The 25,831-nt window shown below is 34.6% G+C and overlaps 3 protein-coding genes and 1 non-coding gene across 4 annotated transcripts; 2 read left to right on the forward strand and 2 right to left on the reverse strand.

Moving 5' to 3' along the window:
• The first annotated feature begins 237 nt into the window (after nt 1–237).
• LOC114727730 (transcription factor bHLH13-like) lies at nt 238–3,000 on the forward strand. The gene has a single exon (XM_028914447.1). It carries the CDS (start codon nt 759–761, stop codon nt 2,562–2,564), a length of 1,806 nt encoding a protein of 601 aa, XP_028770280.1. The 5' UTR covers nt 238–758; the 3' UTR covers nt 2,565–3,000.
• A 6,212-nt stretch (nt 3,001–9,212) lies between these two features.
• LOC114727722 (uncharacterized) lies at nt 9,213–13,154 on the reverse strand. The gene is made up of 4 exons (XM_028914437.1): nt 12,747–13,154; nt 11,943–12,048; nt 11,125–11,215; nt 9,213–10,565 (listed from the first exon to the last, which is right to left on the reverse strand). Exons 1-4 carry the CDS (start codon nt 13,065–13,067, stop codon nt 9,476–9,478), a joined length of 1,608 nt encoding a protein of 535 aa, XP_028770270.1. The 5' UTR covers nt 13,068–13,154; the 3' UTR covers nt 9,213–9,475.
• A 73-nt stretch (nt 13,155–13,227) lies between these two features.
• TRNAQ-CUG (transfer RNA glutamine (anticodon CUG)) lies at nt 13,228–13,299 on the reverse strand. Its single transcript has one exon. It is a non-coding gene; the product is annotated as a tRNA-Gln (tRNA).
• Nucleotides 13,300–17,656: 4,357 nt separating this feature from the next.
• Nucleotides 17,657–19,576, forward strand: LOC114727726 (cytochrome P450 703A2-like). The gene is given in 3 exon segments (XM_028914441.1): nt 17,657–18,144; nt 18,146–18,581; nt 18,953–19,576. Coding segments are annotated over 3 exon segments (1,548 nt in total).
• The last annotated feature ends 6,255 nt before the right edge of the window (nt 19,577–25,831 follow it).

Consider the following 25,831-nt stretch of genomic DNA (forward strand, 5'->3'; position numbering starts at 1 on the left):
TTAAACACATTTTGTTTTTTAAAAAAGGCAAAACACGGGAGTGGGCGCGGCACAATTAATATTTCAGGTGTTTCGTATAACAAAATGTGAAGAAGCCAATGACGACTCCTCCTCAACTCACAAAAACAACCCTAGTTCACGATTAACCTAACCATGGTTTATTGTTTGCAGTTAGAAGTTAGAAAGAGAGTATGTCGCATGCCCGTTTGGTCCGTTTCGTTTCTCTCTCAAAACTCTCTCTCTTCTTTCTCCGTCTCTTCAATTTTCACACACTGCCCTTCTTCACTCTGCATAAACGACGCAAGACCGCCTTTTCCCTTCATTTTGATTTGAGAAACCTGATTCGGAGGCTTCCCTTTAGCTTCCTTGAACTCTCCAACCTACTTCGAATGTCTGTTTCTCCTCGGACTGTGGTTTTCGCTCTGTTCTCTTCTTCCAACATAGCCTCGTCCTCGTCTTTTGCCTGGTTGGTTTGAATTGTTGTTCGGGCTTCTTTTTACGATTGTTTGCTTTTTTCTTTGTTTTTTTATCCTGGGTTTTCTCGGCAACCCAGAGTTTATACTTGTAAGATCTGAAACTGAAACTGGAGGCGCTGTTCAGTATTTTACGAGGGTTTCTCATTCGTGGATGTAATTTTATTGAATTTAAGGAGCTGATGAAAGATTTCTCTGATGATTTGAGATTTGAATGAGAGTTGAAAAGTTGGAGATTACGAGTATTTTTTTATTTCCTGGGTGATTTATTTTTGGAGATTAGATATGAAGCTTGAGTTGGGTTTAGGAGGTGTGTTGTGGAATGATGAAGAAAAAGGCATGGTTGCATCGGTTCTGGGAAATCGAGCTTTTGAATACTTGATTACAAACCCTGCGGCGAACGACAATTTGTTAATGACAGTCGGAAGCGACGAAAGTTTGCAGAACAAGCTTTCGGATCTCGTGGACCGTCCAAACGCGTCGAATTTCAGCTGGAACTACGCGATTTTCTGGCAAATATCACAGTCGAAGAAATCTGGGGATTGGGTTTTGGGTTGGGGAGATGGCTGTTGCAGAGAACCCAAGGGAGAAGAAGAAGAAGGTGGAGTCAAAGGGCTTCTTACTCTTCGCCTGGAAAAAGATGAGATGCAGCAGAGGATGAGGAAAGGGGTGCTTCAGAAGCTTCACACAACATTTGGGGGTTCTGATGAAGACAATTATGCCTTCGGATTGGATAGGGTTACTGATACAGAAATGTTCTTTCTGGCTTCCATGTACTTCTCCTTCCCTCGAGGCCATGGTGGGCCTGGTAAATGCCTTGCTTCAGGGAAGCATGTGTGGTACTCTGAGGCACTTAGCTCTGACTACTGTGTGAGATCGTTTTTGGCAAAATCAGCTGGAATTCAGACCATAGTTTTGGTCCCTACTGACATCGGAGTTGTGGAATTGGGTTCTGTGAGGATGGTAGGGGAGAGCTTAGAATTGTTGCAGGTGATAAAATCAGAGTTTTCTACACAATCGTCGATTCCTAGGGTTTCCCCACTTTCGCCATTGCCTGTTGTGGTGAATGAGAAGAGAGACGAAAATGGTGTCTTTTCTGGTTTGCCAGTTGGGGATAAGGTGGAGGGAGTTCCAAAGATTTTTGGGCAGGACTTGAACTCGTTAAACTCTGGTCGTCCCCATTTTAGGGAGAAGCTTGCTGTGAGGAAAATGGAGGAGAGGCCTTGGGCAGGTCATGGCCAGCCCAATGGCAATAATATTAGCTTTCCAAATGTGCGAAATGGTATTCATGGATCGAGTTGGGCTGCTAATCAAGGTGGGAAACAGGCGAGCCCAACTGAGATTTATCCTTCAAGGTCCTCAGTTTGCAATGTACCGGAGGGAGTCAACCAGTATAGGCAAGACTTTCGGCTTAGCAACTACCAACCACAAAGGCAGGTGCAAATGCAAATTGATTTCTCTGGAGCCACTTCAAGGCCTTCTGTGAGACCAATCAATGCCGAATCAGAGCTATCCGATGTTGAAGCTTCATGCAAAGAAGAGCAACTGGGGGCAACAGATGAAAGGAAGCCGAGGAAACGGGGTAGAAAGCCTGCCAATGGGAGGGAAGAACCCTTGAATCATGTGGAAGCAGAGAGGCAGAGGCGTGAGAAGCTGAATCAGCGGTTCTATGCTCTTAGATCTGTTGTGCCCAATATATCCAAGATGGACAAGGCTTCTTTGCTGGGAGATGCCATTGCCTATATCCATGAGCTTCAGGCAAAACTAAAGATCATGGAATCTGAGAGGGAGAGATCAGGAAGCACTTCGAGGGATGTACCGGCACCAGTGGCCGATCCGAAAGTAGAAAATAAGAATCAAGCAACCGATGTCGATATTCAAGCTACCCAGGATGAGGTAGTAGTAAGGGTGAGCAGCCCTCTCAATGATCATCCTATTTCAAGAGTTATCCAGAAGTTCAAAGATGCACAAATTAGTGTTGTTGAGTCGAAATTTGCAATGGCAAATGACACCATCTTCCATTCCTTTGTAATCAAGTCTCAAGGATCTGAGCAGCTGACAAAGGAGAAGTTGATTGCAGCATTTTCTTGAGAATTCAATTGCTTACGGCCCACTGTCACCATTTGGTTAGCACAGGGTAACTGCAATTAACTTTAGTCCATAGGCTTGACGATACAAAGTGAAGAACCATTTTTGAAGCTTCATCAGAAATTTTGTTATTCAAGCGAAGGATCCCCGGGGGGGGGGGGAAGCAGTGGAAACCAGAACGTCTAGTTGTAGAATAATAGCTCCTATTAACCAAGTAGGGCAGAAAATTTATGTTTGTCTATAGCATACACATTTCATCATACAAAGTGTTCCTGCATATTGAATTGTTTTGTTTAGTTTAACCAAGTCCCCTAGTGTTTCAAGATCTCGTGTTCTTTCTTGTATGATGCCAAGTTTTGTGCATAAGAGCGAAAAGTATTAATGAATTTTCTGCTGCTTGTAGCACTGAGAGGGATCACAAGTCCCAGCTTTGTGAATCTGACAATATTAAGTTTCCTTTTTTATTTTTTAGCTATTCTTTTGCCCTGGTTAGACATTTAGAACTGTTTAAGTTTGTTAAGCAATTGGTGAGCCCGCCTTTTTTCTTTTTGTGAGACCACTTTTTGAAGTTCTCTTGTTTTATGGTCTACGCGGTTCCTTGGATAGTTTTCCTTTTGACTTGGTTTGGTTTGGACTAGGATGATCTCTTCTTGACTCAAGCTTCTGTCTCCTCTTACCGCTGGATTCTTCTGAGAACCACAATTAATGATATAGGAAAAGCAGATGCTTCAGAGTTTGCAGGATCTTATGCATGGAGCTTTTATGAGACTATAGAGGGTAATTTCATATGGGTATTCTTCTCCTAGAATCAGTTTTTTCCTCTTATTTTCTCATCTTTTTGAAATAAAAAAGTACTGTCATCAGTTGGTAATGCTAGAACTAAATAATTTGTGTTATCCGAGGTACATATCTTAATCGTTGATAGTGTCATCAGTTGAAGACAGAGTCATAGGAACCACAAAATGACGCAATTTGTTGTCTTTATTTAATCTAACGAATTGAATCTAAGGTTGCATCCACAGGGTTACTTACAGTGCTAGAAACTCTTGTTTATCATACATGGGGCTCGTTTGTTACAGAAGATGAAGAAGAATGAAAAGAAACGATGAATAAAGAGAAAGAAAAGAAAAGAAGAAGAAGAGGAATTGTGGGTGTGGGCAGTTAATTGAGAAATGGTGATTGGCTTGTGTATTAAGAAAGAAAAAGAATATAAAAGAGGAAAAGGAAGGGAGCAAAGTGATGTTTGGTTGACTCGTGCAGTGAAGATTGAGGAAGGCGAGTAACCGCAGTAACTGTAAAAAGATTCTCTCTCTAGTGTGTGGGTGTGTTGTGCCTTTTGCTTTTATTTTTATCCGAGAGGAGGAGAATCTTGGATTGGATGCACATGAAAAAGTTGGAAAAGCCTAGGTGCTTCTCTCCACATCTTCGACCACTCTTTTTTGAAATACTCTTGTTGTTGTTGCTAGGGTAAGCCCTAAGCAACAACGAGATGGTGTGAGTGGATTTTCAAAAAACAGTTCGCGACCTTGGGTGGGCCCCAGGGGCTCTCATAATCCAAAACGTGACGTGTCAGAAATGGAGAGATTTTGGATTGTGAAAAACGTTCACGTGCCCAGGTCGTGTCAGCCAATGACTTTTGTGATGACAAGAATCATGCGCATTGTGGTGCATGTGTTGGCTTTTCAAAAGGGAAGGCCAATTATTGGTGGCCTAGCAATTAAATATAGATATTATTATTCAGGCAAAAAAAAAAAAAGATATTATTATTATAAATTAAAAATGAATAAATAAATAAACCAACCATAATATTGTACGAGAAAAATAGTAAGAAAACGTATTTTTGGACGCGGTGGTGGGCCTGGTCAGAGTCTTATGGACTTGTCTGTCTGACTCTTTTTTAAGCCTTTGGGTCACACATACTATTTATTTCCTTTTCTTTGAATTGACTGCTTGAACTTTGAATAATTCAGCGCTGTGGACGAAACTGTGAATTGTCTTTTAAAAATTCTTGGTCAGTTCATACGCTTTCCCCTAACCTTTAAAATCTAGCCTTAGAATATGATATCTTCATTAGAAAACTTTGATACGATTCAATTGTTTATGGATTTCTCAATTTGACATGTTCAAATTGAATCAATTGATCAATCAACATTAATAATATAATCTTTATTAAGATGTGTCGTGGATAATACAATTCATTTTTAATCTTCATGCGGTACACACGAGTGGGTTTGGTTTATTAAATAAACTTTTGAGTGAGATATATTGACTACCTTTTTATTTTACTTAAATTACAGAAACTTTCCCTTTATTTTGAAAATCTATATAAATTTTATTTGAAATTAAAATGTATGTTACACAAATCATCCTTATATGTTTGAGATTTCATTTCTATCCATCAAATCACTAGTTGACCGTTAAATTTGACTTTCAAACTTTTATTTTGACTAAAACATCCCTCCTCAACAAAAACATTTTTTGAACATTTATATCTATAAAAAGTAATTTTTGATACAACAAAAAATAATTATAATACATATATTTTCAAACTTTTAAATATTTTATAAAATTTATTAATTTTAATTGTATTATAGATTATATAATTTTAAATCTTCATAACATACTGAAACTTATTTACTTAGGTTAGATGTTTTAAATGCATTTTTTTTACCATATAATATAAATCATGTGAGTTTGGGACATATATAAATCATTCAAATTTATAATTTAAAATTTTTAAACAAAAATTCCGTTGGCAACATTTATAACTTATTTGATTGATTATATATTTATTTAAAGAATTAGTTAAATTTTTGTCCAATATTGTATGTTTACATTAACTAATTTACTTAATTTTCTGTCCCAATTTCAAAATAGGTTTGGCCAAAATTTAAGAATTTAATATTATGAAGGGTAAATTAGTAAATCAATGTTCTTTCAACATAAATTTTAGTTTAAAAAAATATCTTTTTAAAATATTCTTAATGAAATTAACGATTTAAACTTAAGTGTATGTTTTTAAAATAGAAAGAAGATCAATATAATTAGGATAAAATACAAGGAATGTTAGAGTATTTTACTCTAAACTTTTCTATTGACTCGTTCTCTCGCATAATATTTAAGTTTGAGATATTGGTTTACTTTTAAAAAGATGATGGATTTTATATATTAAATTTTAAATGAATTAATAGACTTATAATATTTTTTTGAAAGATAATAATGTAATATAATGGTGAAACAACTACATGCCAACTACCAGAGACAGAAATAAACAATGAATGATTATTAATATATGTAATTAATGGTTTAGCTCACTGTGGTTTAGCTTACCATGGCCAATACATAATTGAGGATATATCTGCCTTGTGGTCTTTTCCGTCAGGGTGGGAGTGGGACTCTCAGTTTTTTCGCTTGTCGGTGTTTTTGTGCTCTCATGCTTAGAGGGCTTCGACTTTCGACCCTCCTCTCTCGAGCCGTCTTGAGTCCTTTCTGGGTGAAAGCAGGCAATAGTTGACATTTAACATATTTCTTGATTTCTTGATTCCGATCAAAACTCATAAATAGCATTTACAGTTTTTAATATAAAAATTAGTTTGAGATTCAATTTGATTTTAACTATAAGGTCTTAACTCACTCTGATTCTTATATTTATTTATTTTTTCTAATTTAATTCTTATAGTAATTACATATATTAAAGATTTCATCAAACAATAGTTCTAATTAATACATATGATTAGTAAAGATATTTTAAGAAAAATAATACTTATTTATTATGAATAACTAATTTAACTAATTTTTTAAATCTATTCAAACTAATTAAATAGCCCTTTTAATAAGAGTTAACATAAGAAGCGTAAGTAAGTTCAGCTGGTATCTATATGTTCTTCTCTAAAATCTTTGCATGAGCGTAACATACAGGAGCAGTTGTATGACAAGAAAAGATTCCAACTTAAAAGCCGTGATGTTATGTATACTTCACACTTTGTCTCACTGATGAGACAATTGTTTTATTTGTAACGTTTCAATGTTGGGCGTGTGTGTGTGTGTGTGTGTGTGGCCTCATACATAAGCATCTCATGTGGATGTGGTGTATGTTGCATTCAGTGCCACGCCTATGCCTATTCCACTCTGCTTCCTTCCTTTTATGGATTCAACCTCATCCACTGACTGGCTGGTCAAAAAAAACCTTATCCACTAACTGTATCTCCAAAATAAACCCTGGGATCCACACGTTATTATAATTCTTTTTTTTTAAAAAAAAGGAAGAATAATCTCTTTTTTTTTTTGCCGGGGAGAAAAATGTGCCATAAATTTGACAGATAAGGATCAGTCCAACGAGGAGATATATATCAGTTGTAAAGTAGAATTAGGTTTGGACCACATCATTGGATTTGACGAATAACGAGTAATGTTGCCAGTGTTGCTGTTTTTCTCTTCTTCTTGTTTTTTTTTTTCCCTTCCAAGCAATGGTGTGAATTTAAATTTTATATTTTGACGGGAGGCCCAAAAAAGACGAGACAGCCTTCAAATTTCTGTCAGACCCCACCTATATAAATGATAACTTAAATATTAATATTTTAAATCTAAAGTGTTCAGAATATATTTAAAAGATCTGAGGGCTAAGGTGTACCCAGTACCCTGAATTATTTATCCAGATATGTTCAGTGGTTTAAAGTAATTTTGAATGCATCCAGTGTCCTAAACTAATTAAAATGGTGCGTCCATATCACAAGCTAACAGAAATGTTATGTTTAACTGTTACTTTCCTGACTCAGCTTAAAGTTAACCCCAGATATTCTACATGGTAGACACATGGGCACCCGATGTGTATTATTCTTACTCAAAAGTCAATTTATTTAGAAGAAGAGGAAGGATGGGCACCCGATGTGTATTATTCTTACTCAAAAGTCAATTTATTTAGAAGAAGAGGAAGGAAATAAATTCAATTTAGAATATTTGGGGTCAACTTTAAGTTGAGTCAGGAAAGTAACAGTTAAACATAACATTTTTGTTAGCTTGGGATATGGACGCACCATTTTAATTAGTTTAGGATACTGAATGCACCCAAAATTACTTTACGCCACTAGACACACCTGGGTAAATAGTTCGGGGTGCTGGGCGCACCTTAGCCCAAGATCTGAATCTATTTCAAAAAAAAAAAACAACATGCATTAGTTAATTTTTCATCATCACCATCACGTGATATATTCACATGCGAAAAAAAGAATTCGTTTCGAGCACAGAAAATCTGTCAGCTTCGATTTAATAAAATCTATTTTGCTGGAAAAAAATTAAACATTTTTTTCTAAAGTGTAATTTAAATATGTTTTTGGTAAACATGACGAGTTCTATGTAGCATCCACACATGCGTGCGTATTGAACTGGACACGATTTGATGTGCAGAATTAATATGATATTTTTTTATAGTAGCGTTTGTAAACACAAGAAGTTACGTAATTATTTAGTTGTATATCAACAAATTAAGTCACTGAAATGCTGAAAACATGTGTCGTTTATTCTAAAAGTTGTATTGGTATTAAAACAAACTACTTGTATGAGTAAATAAAAATTTTTATTCTTTCTTCTTAAGTGCAAAGACATTATTAGAATAAAGACACTGGGGAAAAAAAAAAAGACAAATAAATAACCACTTTTCACCGTTATCAGAAATCTACAAGTTTCTCATCTCCTTACCAAAGTTTGAAGTGACATGAACGGGTTATGGGTCCGAGCAGAACCACGTGTGCGTGTGTGTGTTAATGCATGACATGCATAGTACTTTTCTGGGCAATGGGAATATTAGAGGCAGAAGGGATGGGTGCTTCCGTGCTTGGGACTCTGGGCTCCAGCCTTAAAATAGTTATGGGACGGCATGGGATCTATTGGGCTTTCAAGCCTTGAAATAGAGTTTCGCCGGTCTAGGAAGTCTTTTTTGCATTTGTGGGCCCACTTTTGTAATCTACTGGATAACAAAGTCCCGTTTGGTACGAAACATTAAGGGATGATCATTGAGATTGAGAGTACAAAACTATATTAAAATGATATTTAACATGAATAATTATATGATACTTGGGATTACACAAGCTCATATATGTGGGATTAGGGAATACCATAAGAAGAGGTGGTATTCTCTAATCCTATTTGTATGGGACTACCTAATCTCATATGATAAAAAATCATTCATGGTAAATATCTTTTTAACGTATGTTTTTAACAACAATCTTAATTCTTATTCTTAATTTTTAATACTTTGTACCAAACATGACCCAAAGGCCTAATAAGCTAAACAACAATGAACCGAATTCTCACAGACACTGGTATATAGATGAAAAATTCCATGTTTATTACCCCACTGTTTCAAGCAGAATGTTTGTGCTCAGGAAAGAAAAATGAAAAATCTTACCTCTAGTTTTATTTTTGACATGACAAAGATTCGATCTAAGGTAAATATTAAATGAAATCCATCACTTTCTCAAACTCCCCCCCTTTTTAGTTTTTTGGTTTTGTCTTCCAATTGATCTTTTCAATAGGAGTGTTCATAAATCAAAATCACTCAATACATGGGCAACTAATCGTGTGAAAGACGAAATTATTCCATCAAACTACTGAAAATGTACAAAACAATAGAGGCATACAGTATCTCCCTCCTTGATGAGGTCTATATACAGATCAGACCCTACGCACTGGAGCAAAGTATTCGTCGAAAAATACCTTCTCATAGGACAAAATTCCGCAGAACCCACCTCGCATGATTACAAGGAACTTCATGATCCATTTGGCAGCACTTTTTGTCAGCCAAATCCAGTTAAAATTTTTTTCACAAAACTGTGTGTAAGAGAACACTACCACATGCTTTCCAATCACCCATTCTTTTTCTAATTACTCAGAAATCAAAAGCACCATGTCGGTGGTATCTACTCAGTGACACCAACCATGTTAACCCGTGAAACTACTGGTGTGGAGGGCCTATTTTCTTCTGTTCTTTTTTCTTGGGTTTGATTGTCAAATCTCCTCCAACAGTTTCTGGCAAGATGCCCTTTCTTGCCACAGACATAACAGATTGTACTCTTGACATTCACGTCTGGCCTACTCCTCTGGCCATACATGCTTGAAAGCCTCGTATCTGGACCTCTTTGAAACAATTTTCTGGCCTCATGATAGCCTGTGTTACTACTGGAAGGTTCGCCCCCTTGTTTAACTGGATTACGAGATTCTTCCTCCGTCCTCAAACGTTCCATTAACATCCAAAATGGTAGATACTCCTCACGCATTAGCTTGATGCAAACATCCTTCCAAGATGGAGGAAGCTTGGAGATGAGGACACTGACGTGAAAGTTTTCGTCGATCACCATTCCAGCAGAGACAACAGAGTCTGCAATGGCATTTAATTCTTGGACTTGCTCAAGTATGGATTTTTCCTCAACGAATTCAAATTCCATGTATCTTTTCACTTGTGATCTCTTTGTTCCAAATTCCTCATACAAATAAACTTGTTTTAATTCTTCCCATAGTTCTTTAGCAGTCATTTTTCTATTTGCATACTGATTAAACAGATGATCAGATAAATAGCACAAGATGTTGCGGCGGCACATGAAATCATCATTCACCCACCTCTTTTCTGCCGCCCTGGCTTCAGCAACTTCTACAGCGCTTGAGTGTGGTCCTGGTGTAGCATTTGGGCATAGTTCAGTGAGAACATATGCAATCTTTAGTTGCTTCAAGAGTGATTCCATCTGCTGAACCCAGAAATGGTAATTTTTCCCATCAAAACGGCTGATTTCAATAGGGACAGATTCAGGAGGAGCAGCATCAAGAATTGGGTTCAGCACATCTTCATTTTGCTTATCATGAATTGGGTTCAGCTCATCTTCATTTTGCTTACCATGCATTGGGTTCAGCACATCTTCATTTTGCTTACCATGAATTGGGTTCAGCACATCTCCATTTTGCTTACCATGAATTGGGTTCAGCACATCTCCATTTTGCTTATGATGAACGTCGGGTCTACATAATATTGGTTAGATGATGTTAGTTAAACCCATCTAAGGAACACATACTGTTATTGCTATTCAGCAGCCACCTCATTCATACACTCCAATCAATGTTATCAAGCGTCTAGCTACATGCTTTCTTTTTGGCCAGGAATAAAACAGGAAATAAGTTTCTAGGAGAACTTGTCATTTTACAATTAAAATACAGGCATGGTACCATATAGCTTGCAGTTAGTAAACTGTAAGCATGCAGAAAAAAGAAATTAAGAATTGAACTACATTATTCATGTCCATGGTTTACGTACTATCACAAAGGTAACTGAAAGTTGGTAAGTCAACATCCTTACTTGCACGCATATGGGAACCTCTTTTAAGATATTTGGGTATATCATATATGTAGAATTCAAGCTCAAAACAAATATCGTTCATAACTTATCTTTGCAAACAAGTATTTTTCCTGATACTTAAGAAATTGGGAGGTACATTTTTGCAAACACAAGCTGGTGATTAAAATATAATAACAAATTAGAAATATTCATGCCATCACATATTTCACAATAAAATAAACTTACCTCAACTTTGCTTCCATCTTTGTAATAGCCTCCTCTATAGCAGGGACACTTTTCTTGAATGCAGACCATTGCTCAGTCGGCAAACTTATCCCTAAAATTAGCAGCAGACAGATAACGGATAGGTTCAAATCAATTTAGCCAACCAAAACTGAGCCATTTATAGGGCAATACCAACCTCCTCATCTTTGTTAGGAAGTTAGCATCTTCCTCTGTTTCAGGCAGAAAAAATTGCGGGGCATTAAACAACAGACATCAAGAGACAAATAAAAAGTGACACCCCTCCATTAGAAAACCCCTCACCACCAATGATCGAGGCACCAAATTTTTTACCTCTTTAAAATGTGAGCATTTATATAGACTAGTATAAAACACAGATTAATGAGCCTGTTCAATAACTGGTCCAGAAAACTACATATAACAGATGGTATAAAATCAAACATAAATCAAATGTAGCTTCGGCAATTCATCAAAGTGAGTCTAGTCAAATGATGCTCTAAAAGAAATGCGGGATTTGCAGAGGATCTGGCAACATATTTGCAGCTTTACAAACTCAAAGCTTTTATCTTCCCTTTAGATTCTTTCAATGCATTTTCTTCCTAGGTTTAAATCCATGCTTCAACAATCCTCACTGAAGAGTACTGAAGAAATTTATGTGCTTACAGCAGTTGAGACAATATCAAACCAAGGAATAGATTCCAGAAACGGATGCACTAAAATGCAATGCTTCACTCGAGAAGGGGATAATCCATGCAATTGGATTGGCAAGACCAAAAGCTAAGTGAGCATTATGAAATTTGATAGCAAATATTTGTAATTACCTTTAGCTGAAGGAAGCTGTTTTCCATCTTTTTGATAAAAGTCCCTGATTGAGACTAACTTTTTCCCTCTGAAATCATGAACCACCACATTCCTTTTGTTTGATAGCTAAAAGAAACAATGTCTATTAAGAGTCTAAGACCAGCGATTAGGAAAGAAACATTATACAGAACATCCGGAAAACAACACAAAATAACAACTGCATTTACAGATTGGAATTATTTTTCTACCACTATATTATGCTATGAAACGTTAGGCTAAAAGTTCTGCTTTCCACATTACATGGCATGGAAGCTATCTCTAGAAAAACCATAAAGTTAAAAAAATGAAGACAAATAATGAATCAAAATATGAATTATTTTTCATGAGTTCTTCCCCTGCAAATGAACCTTAAGTACGCTAACTATCACATTGCCGCAATTTTAGTATGCTTTGGCAAGACAGAACAAAGCAACCAGTTTTGGGCTGTTCCTCATCCTTACTTGGGGGAAAACATAATGCAGGCTTGGCCCTCTAACTCCTTGCTAGAGTTCCTGCCTTCCTTCCGAAGTATTTACAGACAACTAGAACAACAAATACACAATACTCTAAAAATGTAAATTCCTCATCTTTTCCCTCAACTTTTTTCGGAAAACAAACAGAATTTAGGGCTTTCAAATGATTCGTTACAAACATCTATCTAAGACATCCAGAAGGTTACCGAGCATAGAAGAAAACATAAAGTTTCAGTTTTTCCACACTACTGGTCCCGAGTAAATTTGAATTACCAGGGAAAACAAAAGATTATCATAAAACACCGGCTTCACCTGGCAAATTATGCGCTCCGAGTCCCCCAAAACCTCCTTGTTTGGCTTCGCCTCTTGCTCATACTGCATCACCTCTCTAGTCTCTTGTGGAGCACTCAGCTCAGATGCGGGGAACCTTCCACCTTCTTCCTCGGCGATAGCGAGCAGATACGACTCTACAATTCCTCTCACAAGCAGCTTGTGTTCCAAGTCAGAAAGATCCATCCCGAGCCGCTCCGAGGCCGCGAGTCGGATTGTGAACTCAGTCGCTTCATCAATGTTGGCATTCTTCAGTATATCCAGCACCGTTTCCTCAATTTTCTGTCGAGTTTCAGATTCCATTAAGGAGCACAATACGAACAATGTGTGGAAAAAGTCTGTCCAACGAATGAGAAAATTTGCCCAGTACTAAGATAGGATGGCAAAAAAGATTAAATAGCTTGACAGCGTAGAACAGTTGGGCATAGAAGCGGACACGAATGAAAGCACGAATAAAAAAGAGAGGTTCCACCGAGATTTGAACTCGGGTTACTGGATTCAGAGTCCAATGTCCTGACCACTAGACCATGGAACCTTGGGATGAGAATTGACCGATCAGGTATTAAATACTCCTTGTTCGGTTTGATACCGCCAAAAACTTACCGTGAAAGATATTTTTGTCTCAAATAAAATCAATGCCATGGAATAATTCATGGGAGAAATTAAAAGAATATAAATTAAACACTCCTTTTCTTTTGTTTTCTTATATCAAAGACGTCATGGCGGGCAATCAGTTCAATTTGGTTGTGCTCCCCCGCGCTGCGGTTTTCCCTTCTAGTGGATGCTTATATTTTTTTTTTTTTGAGTAGGATGTGATCGCTGCCTCAGGGTATCCCAGTCTCAGCAAGGCCAGACTAATCCCAGGTGCACTCACAGGTATCGAGCCCATAACATGGTAGGGAAGGCGCCTTGCGTTCCCGTTTGCGACCAGTCGGACCCGACCCTTGTAGGCGTGGATGCTTATATTTCGATGGATATAAATGACATTGTGTACCGTGGAAGATATTTTAAAAAAGTGTTTGGATAAAAATTAAATCATAACTTTAAAAGTAATTTTATAATACATATATATAATGTAAATATGTTAATGAATTTGTCTTAATTTGTAAAAAAAAAAAATTTTAAAAGCACTTTTGTCTAATATCAAACACTCTAGTTTAAATGGAAAAAAAAAAAAAGAGTCACGTTTCAATATCGAAAAGATGCTTTTAGCCTGCTTTTGTCATTTTATTGTGTTTGGAATAGCCTAAAAAAAAAAAAGAGCTTTCGCCACATTCACGCGATAAAGTAGAAGCAGGTTTTTTATGCTTATGGCTTGTGTAGTGCGATCACGGAGGTGTTTTGCAAACTTGCCGAAAGCGTTAAGGCCCAAATCATGGTTTGATCTAAAAAATACCCAACCATCCCATAATTTTTTGAAACCATGGTTTAGCCTATCAAAACTATGGTTTCATCCAAAACAAAAAAAAAAAATTGCTTTTGGACTGTGAAAATACTGTTATGGGTTGGCCCGTGGCGGGCCTGAAACTTGGCGAGCCGGGTTTTTTAGGACTGTTTTCTGGCGGGCCGAAATTTTTCCAACCCAACCCGCCAACCAGCCAAATTTTGTGATTTTTTTATTTTTTTTAATAAAACCTATTCAAAGTCTCAAATTTCTAAATACCTAAAATAAAACATGCAAATAGAAATTATCATAAATAAAACATGGAATCCATCCAAAGTTTCAACTTTCAACTTTCAAATATATCAAAATATTAGACATATGATTACATGAACATGATATGTCCTTAATAATTTAACAAACATCTCAAATTAAAACATAAATCCAAATTAACACCACCACAAAGTCACAAACACAATGTCACTACGCAAATCACTATCAACTATCAAGTGCTCAATCATCACTCATGAGCTAGGTCAAAGGCGCAAAGTAGAGACAGAGAGCGGAGAGCTTGCGGCTTGGGAGTTAGGACTGGCCGAGGGCGACTGGGAGACTAGGTCTAGGAGGAGTGCGACACACAGGCAAAATGTGAAAATGGGATTGTGCTGGTGTTGTTGTGTTGGACTGTTAGATATGGACTGCTCATCGCTGGATTGTGGACTGGGCCGAGAGTGTAGAGACTAAGAGGCAAAGGGAAAAATTTGCACAAAAAAAAAAAAAGAAATGGTTAAACGGGTTGGCCCGCCAACCCTACGGGTTAGCTCGCCGCGGGTTTGGGCTTGGTGGTTATGGGTTCAAAACTTTCATTTTAAAATGATCCTAATTTTTATCAACCCAACCTGCCACTTGTTAGCGAGTTGAGCCCGCAGGTTCAACCCATATTACCGGCTCTAATTATGATAGGTGTCAGAGGAGAGAGAAAGGCAAAGTGGATGAATTAAAGTCTCTAAGACGATGATGATAATTATTTACATGCAAGCAATCTATCTCTCTTGGGAAAAAAAATTTCTCACGTCAATTGTTATCAAGGAACAAAAAGTCAGACCGAACATTGAACCGGTCAAGACACTGGTTCAAGGGTTAATAGGTCAGATCAGGGTCAGACTGGTAATAATTAAAATAATTTAATTTAATTAAAATTAGTTAAAATATTCATATTCTAATTATAAAAAACAATATTTAATTTTTAAATGGGTAATCATGTTATAAAATATCTATGTATATAAATTTTTTTATTTTTTATTTCTTTTTTCTCTATCTTCTCTCTCCCACGTGCCATGCCCAATTTCCTCCTTATATCACACATCACAAAGCAATGTCTCTCTCCTTCGACATTGAACAAGCAGAGTAGACTAGAGTGGTAGCAGATTATCTTGCCTCATTGAGCACGCATTACCATTTCTCCCTTCTCTCTCTCAAATTACTTCCTGTCGTCCTCACTTCTATTTCTTCCTCAAATAGAATGGAGAAGTGGAGAAATAGCGAAAGACCAGCACCATTTTTCTTCTCTACACTTTATTCATCCATCCTACTCTCTCTCTCTCTCTTATCTTTCTCCTTCTCTTCCAATCTTCTATGGATATACTTCAAAGTAGCACAGACAAAGATTTCTTTTCCTCAGCCTCCATGATCTCCTCTGTTCCTACTGCATGTCTCTGCAGTGTCCATGGTTTTCACTGAACGGTGAGAGCAAGATTAGAAGTTAAAAAAAAAAACAAAAAAGAAAAAACGGCCAACCTAGTCCACCCAGCAATTTTCCCTGTTTTTACAGGTTTATTCTCATTCATTCTAGGTTAATTGGGGGTTGGTTTTTAGGCTAAACTAGACTGAAACTTAGGCTGGTTCATCGATTTTCTGGTTGAATTGGTTGGTCTGATCTGGTTTTTTCTTCCTTGATTGTTATGCAATGAATTTCAAATTCAATTTTGCAAAAAAAAAAAAAATAGCTGAGATTTTATGTTTAAAATCTTCAAGATAAAATAATATTTTTTAGCTAGCAAAAAAATCATTTTTTAAAAACATGTTTAATCTTATATTTTATAAATACATATACACATATTAATTATTTATTAATTAATTTTTTATATATTATTTATTATATTGGCAAAAAATATATTAGTAACAAATTTATTACTTCAAATAAAAATATATTATAAAATCTATCTTTTATGTAATTATCATATTAACTTATATCCTTTTTAGTAATTTGTAGATATAAAAAATGCTTCTAATAACAATTATCCAAATATCTTCATTTTATCGAAATCACTTTTTTACAAAACGTATTCTTTCAAAATCCATTCTTAAAAATAACTTTTCCCAAAGAAACTACTCTCATAGTTTGGTTTTATCCAAACACTCTCTACATCACTGTAGAGACATAGGAAAACAAAAGGAGAGCATCACTCTTTGGCCGACTGGCTCAATGCTACAGATCCTTAATTAGATACTGTTATTGTTATTATTTATAATTTATAACTTATACTTCTTGCCAACGCACTATTTATAATTTATATATTGCTAGCAAGAAATATTTAGGATTTATATACATTTTTATTTACTAAGTATATTTAATTTTGTATTTTTAATATTTGTAAATTTTTTTCAATAGTACATTTTTATTTTCAAATTTTTTATAATATTTTTAATTTTTTAAAATACATTTCAGTCATTAAATTTCACTTATTCCTATTAAAATAATTTAAATTCATTATATTATGTAAATTTATTTTTTTAATAATTTTTTAGTATTTGATAAAAATCATACCAATTTTTGTAGTTTTACAAATTAAATTTACTTATTTAATCACAATCCAAATAACTTTTCTACTTTTACGAACTAACTTTTATAAAATCCAATCCAAACATAAATTACATTATTCGATCTAACATTTACCTAATCCAGTTTTTTTAAAATATCAAATTAAAAATAAATTACCTTTTTCACGGTTAATCCAAACGTACCAAATTTCAGTAAGTGTTTTTCAACGTAGACCCAAGCTATATATTTTCTTAATAGAGCCATTTTACATGAAGGAAAACAAAAACTCATCTAGAATTTTGTTCCCCAATGTTATAATACAGTATTAACTTGATCACCTAAACTGGAGATCATGCGCATTCTCATTTTTGCGAATAAATCTCGCCAGGGGAGAGAAATGCAACACTCATTTTCTTTGTAGTTGGAACAAAGCCGATAGAGAATAACAAGGCACAGCTATGTCACACAAAAGGCACAAAATTTGAGTGCGTCAATACAAAATACAACTTCTCTACCAAGAACAGAACTAAAAAAAGATCATGCCAAAATGGTGAATGATAAAGTCTATAAAGGCGTGGCTATGACTTGAACTTCCATTGACTCATTCTCAATATTTATTTGGGAAAAAATTGAGAAAAAGAAACATGAATTGGGGAATGCTCGTGTGAGTTCAAGGAATTGATATTGGGAATGGATTTGGCAGCATTTTTGTCAGCCTTACTTGCTGTAACTCTTGTCGCAAAATTCATTCAGCATTGGGTCATCGACAGGTCTGTACCCAAACCCAAGGAGCCGCTTCCCCCGGGCCCACTAAAGTGGCCCATAGTAGGCAATCTGCTCCAACTGGGCCAATACCCACACAGAGACTTTGCCTCTCTGTGTGACACATATGGGCCCTTAGTTTACCTCAAACTGGGCCAAGTCCATGCCATCACCACTAATGACCCAAGCATCATCCATGAAATCCTCGTCCGCCAGGATGATGTCTTCGCCTCTCGCCCACACACCCTTGCCGCCGTTCATCTTGCATATGGGCGAGGCGATGTTGCCCTGGCTCCTCTGGGACCTCATTGGAAGAGGATGAGAAGAATTTGCATGGAGCATCTGCTGACGACGAAGCGACTGGAGTCATTTGCCAAACACCGAGAAGATGAGGCCCAACACCTCGTGGCGGATGTTGGGCCAGGCCCAATCAGGAAAGCCCATCAACCTAAGGGAAGTGCTGGGTGGCTTCTCAATGAACAATGTGACGAGAATGTTGTTGGGAAAACAATATTTTGGGTCAAAATCAGCAGGGCCTCAAGAGGCCATGGAATTTATGCACATAACTCATGAGTTGTTTTGGCTACTGGGTGTGATATACTTAGGTGACTACCTCCCAATGTGGAGGTGGATAGATCCCTCTGGGTGTGAGAAGAAAATGAGAGAGGTTGAGAAGAGAGTGGACGACTTCCACTCCAAGATAATTGAGGAACACAGGGAAGTCATGAGAAACAAGGGCAAGAAAGGTGATAATGAAGATGAAGAAATGGACTTTGTGGATGTCTTGCTTTCTTTGCCTGGTGAAGATGGGAAACAACATATGGATGATGTTGAAATCAAAGCCTTAATTCAGGTACTTGTTTATACTACCTCCGGTCCTTAATATAAGATACTGTTTGACTTTTATTTTAGTTCTAAATAGAAGACATTAATTCACTTTGTATCCCATATTTATTTATTTTTTTCTAAGATAATCTTTCTAATAATAATAGTTTTAACCAATAATATTGATTGGCAAGGATATTTTAGGAAATACAACACTCATTTATTACGAATAACTAATTAACTTGTTTTCTTAATTTACTTAAATTAATCAACTAGTTTATATTAAGAACTAAAACTAGTATTTAGGAATACGAAAGGTACTTAAATGCATGTTTGTGTTATCTATTTTTGGGTTTCTATGGTATAAAGAGGTATTATTGTGTAAAACATTATGGATAGGACATGATAGCTGCAGCCACGGATACATCGGCCGTGACTAACGAATGGGCGATGACAGAGGTGATTAAGCATCCACGTGTCCTTCATAAAATCCAGCAGGAGCTTGATTCTATTGTGGGCCCCAACAGAATGGTCACTGAATCTGACTTGGCGCACCTTAACTACCTGCGCTGTGTCGTGCGTGAAACCTTCCGGATGCATCCTGCGGGTCCTTTTCTAATCCCACACGAGTCCCTGCGTGCTACCACCATCAACGGCTACCATATCCCTCCAGGGACACGTGTCTTCATTAACACCCACGGATTGGGTCGTAACACCAAGATTTGGGATAACGTGGAGGAGTTTAGGCCCGAGAGGCACTTGCCGGCTGATGGAAGTCGAGTGGAGATAAGCCACGGAGCTGACTTCAAGATATTGCCATTCAGTGCTGGGAAGAGGAAGTGTCCTGGCGCGCCGCTTGGAGTGACTTTGGTTTTGATGGCTCTAGCTCGACTCTTTCATTGCTTTGATTGGACCCCATTGGACCATGTTGATACTGCAGAGGTTTATGGCATGACTATGCCAAAGGCTGAGCCCTTGACTGCCATCGCCAGGCCACGTTTGGCAAGACACCTGTATAATTGATGTCAAAAAAAATAATTGTCATTTAAATCTTGATTTAGGTGTTATTATTCAAATATTGGGAGAATTACACTCAGATACAAAACGCAATTACTATAAAGTTTTAGTAATAACAGAGCATTCTGTAATAACAGGTTTGACAATTGCTCATTTGTTATTAGTACTTCGTGATAATTATTTTCTTTTCTCAGGACCTCATTATAATTCTCTCTTAAATAATTCCCGCTAGAATCTTGAACAAAATTGACATATGTAAAATGTTGAATTTGATATCAGGTACTTAAACACTCAACATTTGATCCTAGTCTATAAAAATGATATATTTTTCTGGAAAATGCAAACGCTCGTCATTTCTAAATTACTGGGTTGGCAAAAATAACCCTGTGAGCCCAACTCGAATGGACCTTTCCTTTTCTTTCTTTTTGCCAGCCGGCTTTAACCTTTGATAAAAGCTCGGAAGAATGAAGTGAAGAAAAAGATTAGTATGTAAGTTTAGATAGAACCAAGCCATCCCACAATATTAAAGTGGAGATGGGTTTTGACGCCCGAGTGGATCCAAGCCTATGATTGCTTCGTTTGTTTGTTTTTTGAGAAAATTACACTCAGGTCCCACAGAGCACAATTAATATCAAAAAGATCCCATAAAATCACAAAATGATTCTGAAGTCCCCAGGGACCTGTGTGTAATTAATTCTAATTGTGAAATTACCTACTTACCCCTGTTAATTTTATTGCAACAATTCGTTTACAATCTCAACAATGGCTGTTAACAACCCGAGAAGACGTGATTGACAACCTCGGCAGTGCTCATGACAACTCACTCTGTGGAATGCCAGGGGCATTATTGAGGTTGTTAACCACCTCTTCTCGGGTTGTTAACAGCCACTGTTGATGTTGTAAATAGGTTCTAATTTTATTGCAGCAATTCGTTTACAATCTCAACAGTGGCTGTTAACAACCCGAGAAGACGTGATTAACAACCTCGGCAGTGCTCATGACAACTCACTCTGTGAAATACCAGGGGCGTTGTTGAGGTTGTTAACCACCTCTTCTCGGGTTGTTAACAGTCATTGTTGAGGTTGTAAATAGGTTCAAATTAACAGGGGTAACTACGTAATTTCACAATTAGAATTAATTACACACAGGTCCCTGGAAACTTCAGAATCATTTTGTGATTTCGAGGGACCTTTTTGATATTAATTATGCTCTGTGGGACTTGAGTGTAATTTTCCCTTATTTTTTCCAAGGAAAAAAGAGAAAGGAAACAGACCCAAAGTTGTGATTGAGAATCTGTTTTTACTTTTTTTGCGCTTTTACCGTACGCGCGTGTCATGATCATCTTCCTCTCTTTCTGTTTTCCCTATTGCAAATTAATACATGTTCACACCACTTTGTTATTAGAAAAGTAAATTACATGTTCTTTTTCAAAGATTTCTCAAGCCCTAATCTCTTTCATTATTATGCGTATTTCTCAAGAAAAAAGTAATCATAAGTATATTGATTACATTTATTTAATATTATTCGTATGATATTTTAATTACATTTTTATTTTAAAAGAATATTTTAATTCTTCATAGTATGTGAGAATCGTACATTAATTTCACCCTTAATTCTCCTATCTTAATCTTATAGCTGAGTGGCATGTGAATTCTTTTATAGATGGGATGAAAATTTACAAGTTGAATCCTACTTATAATAACAGGGTGTTAATATATGTTTTTGTAATTACAAAATCTCCCTCTCTTAGAAACTCAAAATAACATGTTTAGGAAAGTTTTTAAAAGAGATATTTAGTATTAATTCAACTACAAAATTTTGACCATCTCTCTCACTTGCAACCTAATCCTATATTTTCTCTTATATTTAAATTGATGGACTTCACACTTGGAAGCTCACGGGGAAATTGGCGTACCCTTGACAATAAAATGGGAGGCTTCACGATTCCATTCCCCTCGCATTTATGTGCCACTCTTCCACCTAATTTATAAATTATTGATCAAAGTCAAAATTGTGACCCAAAAAATAAAAAATAAAAGACAAAGTGAATGTGGGAAGATCAATGACTTGGTATTTTGTGAACACCCCCCCATTCTTCAAAACTGAACTTGGGGTTGGCCAAAAAAAAAAAAACTGAACTTGGGATGAATGTTCTAGAGTTTCTTTCGCTGCTAATATTATTTTCGATTTCAATTATAAGACCTCATTTATAATTTATAAATAAGGTATTATAATTAGGACAAAAAATAATATGAGTTTTTAAAAGTTATCAAGGTCTCCGGCTATCAAATTTTACCCTTGCAATTGCTAATTAGGGACCATTTTTCAAATAAACCTTGTTAGAAAGGCCCGTATTGTAAATTTGTGCCCTATCCTATGCACATCCTTTACAATTTGATAAAAAATTTTTTTTGAGAAAATTACTAGATCATCCTAAAAAATAATACTACTTCTGATTATTAATAAAGAGCTAGTTGGATATTAAATTCTGTTTTAAATATAAGATTTAATTTATTTATTCTTTTAAATTTGTAATTCATTTTATAAAGTATCTTTATCAATCACATATATCAAGAATTTTCATCCAAGGATAATCATGATTAAAAAAGATAATTTAGAAAAATCAATCCATATTTGTTATAAATAAATAACTTAGATAATTTTTTTATTTACTTAAATTAATCAAATAACTCTTATATTAAGGACTAGAGGTAATATAATAATTTTGTTGGATGATTTTTTTAGTAATTACATTTTTTCTTGGGACTTTGTAATGACCCCCATTTTTCTTGTTTTTCACATGAAATTTGAATAATAAATTAAAGTTCTTATTTATAATATATTGATATTTGATACTCCTTCCTGTCCTTGTTATAAGTTTCAAATAATTAATTCTTGAATAGCGAATAATTAGTTAAAAATAATAAATAGGTTAGAAATATATTTTTTTCTCAAATATGTCCTTATAATAAATGAGAAAAATAATAAAAGAGGATTTGTGAAAAAAATGTGATAAGAGAAATTATGGTAAGGAGAAAGAATAAATAATTAGGAACAAAATTGAAAAAAAATGCATGAGATAGTTAAAAGAGTACTCCTTTCAAATTTAAAACTTATAAATGAAACTAGAGGAAATAGTTATGAGGAAATATGAATCAGCACTTATTTATGAACTGCTTTTTAATGAAATACGAAATAATTAACGAGAGTTTTTATCTTTAACTACAGCAACGCACAAGACCCCAAACTATGTTTTTTTTGTTTTTTGACCTTAATCTATGTTGCTTTTGAAAGCAACTTTCCCATTACTTTTTGCCCCTTCAATGTAAACTCAACAAATAATATCTGCTTTTTCCACAACACCAGCACGGCTTTCAAAGAGTTTACATTCCCTAAAAACTCCTAAGCTCAGTTTGCGTTAAATGTCTGTTCAATATTAAAAAAGTTTTATATGGCCAATATTTTGAGTATAATATTCTCTCAATTCTTCATATAAGAACTTATTAATTAGTATAAGTAAATTAAAAATATTAGTTATATTATTTAATATGATATACCTTTCTGGTCCTAAATATAAGGGTCTTATATTTATGACCAGAAGAGTATATATTTTTTAAAATACAGTAATTATCTCCCTTAATTATCTTCCTTATTTTCCTATTTAATTATTATTATAAAAATATCAATAGAATTAATTTTTAAAAAATCGATAAAATATGAAATGAGTCTCACGTAGATGACAAATATCAATTCTTCAGTTAGTTCCTACACCTACACATCAAGCATAACGATCTTTCTTCAATTTTTTTAAAATTACAGAAGGTTCCTCTATATTTTTAAAATATGCACATAAGTGAAATAATATTTTTTTAAAATTATCAATTTTACTCTCATATTTTAATTATTTGCTCTATGTATTAAATTTAAATATTCTCAAATGATTGAATATGATAATATTTAAATAGCTATTTAAAAAGTATCGAATTAAATCAATAAAGTTTACAGTTAAATAAACACAAAATATATTGTGTTAAATTTGTAATTTATTATTATTTTTGTTATACGTGTTTGAGATATTATTTTGGCTAATTTCTTAACGACATTCATGTTAAATAGACGTTTTTTCTTATCAAAAGATTCGATTTAATAGTGAATCAACAGTTTGGTTAATGGAAAATGAAATTTTAAAAATAAATGAGAGGTCTATATTATACGATTCTTGATTTTAAGAAAGGTTTATATAGATTTTAAAAATAGAAGAAGGTTTCCATAATTAAAACAAAATAGATGAAAGATTAGTGCAGCCTTACAAACATTATGATGGGAAGGGTCCTTCCTAGAGGCCAGTTATATAATTACAAGCTTTTGTTTTTTCCAACTTTTTTTTTTACCTGGATTTTTGCCAACAATTAAAAGCTCTGTGACAAATACTAATTATTCATTAGGTACAGTGCATAATTTTTAAAGGCGTAACACTGTATATAAGATATTTTGCGCTTCAAATTAGCGCCTGACGTACGTTCAATTATTGTTGATGGAAGCGTTGCCTGATGGAGTTTGATTTTAAATTTAACCCCTCGATTTATTTTCTTTATCGTGCTTATTATTCTTTTTTAAATTAATTTATTATAAATTGATATACTTTAATTAATATTATATATGAGTATTTAAAAAAGTTTAAATCACACATATTATAATTAACTTTTTTTTTTGGTATTTGTCAATCTATACGATCTATACACATTAGTTAAGCACTCAGCTAGTTCTTTTTTATAAGCTTTAATTTTATGAATGAGTGTGGTTTTCTTCACAGGCAATACTTTGAAAATTTGTGAATATTTAATACATTCTTTCTATTTTCCTCCAAATTAATTATATGTCGGATTTTTTCACTTATTCTCTTTCTCACCCACGCTCCCATAGACAAAGCCATAAAAGTGTTTTGAAAAAAATAAGTCACATAATTTTCTTACATATTTATTATTTTAACTAATTTTTTAATTTGAAATTTATAAAAAAGATGGAATATATTAGGATGCGAGAGAATATTAAGTTCGAAAAATAAAATTAATAGTACTCTAACAAATCAAGTACTAATATTTATATTTTTTGTCATGTATTCCTTCTTGTCTATATTATAAGAAATCTTTTAGAAGATATTTTTGATTATTTTCACAAGACTTTTTATGAGTTTCAATGAGTATTAAATATTTTTTCATACATGCTCTTATTTAATAAAGATAGTAAGGAAGAGTAAAAATCAAGACGATATTAGAATTTGATGTGGTTAACAATAGTAATGTGGGAAACACTTAACTTCTATGATAAATATAATACTTTTAATTATTTTTATTGGTGTATGTGAATTAGTTAGAAATATTTTGTATCATGAAGTGGGGGACTATATTATTGCATTGTTTTTTTTAAAAAAATAAAGGAGTTATTTAAATCAACTAAAACTATCCATATAATCTATCTCTTATACGCACAATACACAGTCCACGTCTGAACAAAAACATATCAAGCGACAAGCAGACTTCTAAGCATCCCAAAAAAAAAAAAAAGAAGCCCCCATAAAATTCATACATCCGTGCATTTGTGTATATCAGCTGATAAAAAAATATAATTGAATTCAGTTAGTTGGTGAGAGGTGAAATCAAGCTAGTCACTGGCAAGGATGATAAGCATCATTATCATGGTGACCCCCTTAAATAGAAACCACGGAGTTTATGGAATTAAGGACTTCTTCAAGTCCTTATCCTTAAATATCATCCAATGGAGTAATCGCCACATTAATTAATTTCCCTCAATTAACCAAAACAACGAAATCAATCATTTATTATCACCATCCAACTAACTCCCTCCACGACATCCCTTGTTCACTTGGATTTTATACCAGGTCTCGATCAGTTATTATCTTTTTGATTAAGTTGCTTAATTAACAATTTTTTGAATTATATATGCCCACAATGTTTTTAATTTTGTTTGCCAACATGTACAAACAATTTTTATGACTCTTAAAGAGCCTGACCATGGATCTTTATAATTATGAGTGCCTGACCAGTAACACTATCTCTTATGCTAATTATAAGATCTTGTTTGTAATTTACAAATAAGGTCTCATAAATAGGATCGGAGATAATATATTTTAATAAATTTATGATATCAGAAATTCAGTGAATGAATGAGTAATTAAAAATGTTATTCATTAATATCACTATTTTAATAGTTAATATTAGTTTTTTAACATTAGAGAGTGTT

This window comes from Neltuma alba, unplaced genomic scaffold, assembly GCF_004799145.2.
Source record: "Neltuma alba isolate B1F8T4 unplaced genomic scaffold, ASM479914v2 tig00012506_pilon, whole genome shotgun sequence".
In the NCBI taxonomy this organism is placed as follows: domain Eukaryota; kingdom Viridiplantae; phylum Streptophyta; class Magnoliopsida; order Fabales; family Fabaceae; genus Neltuma; species Neltuma alba.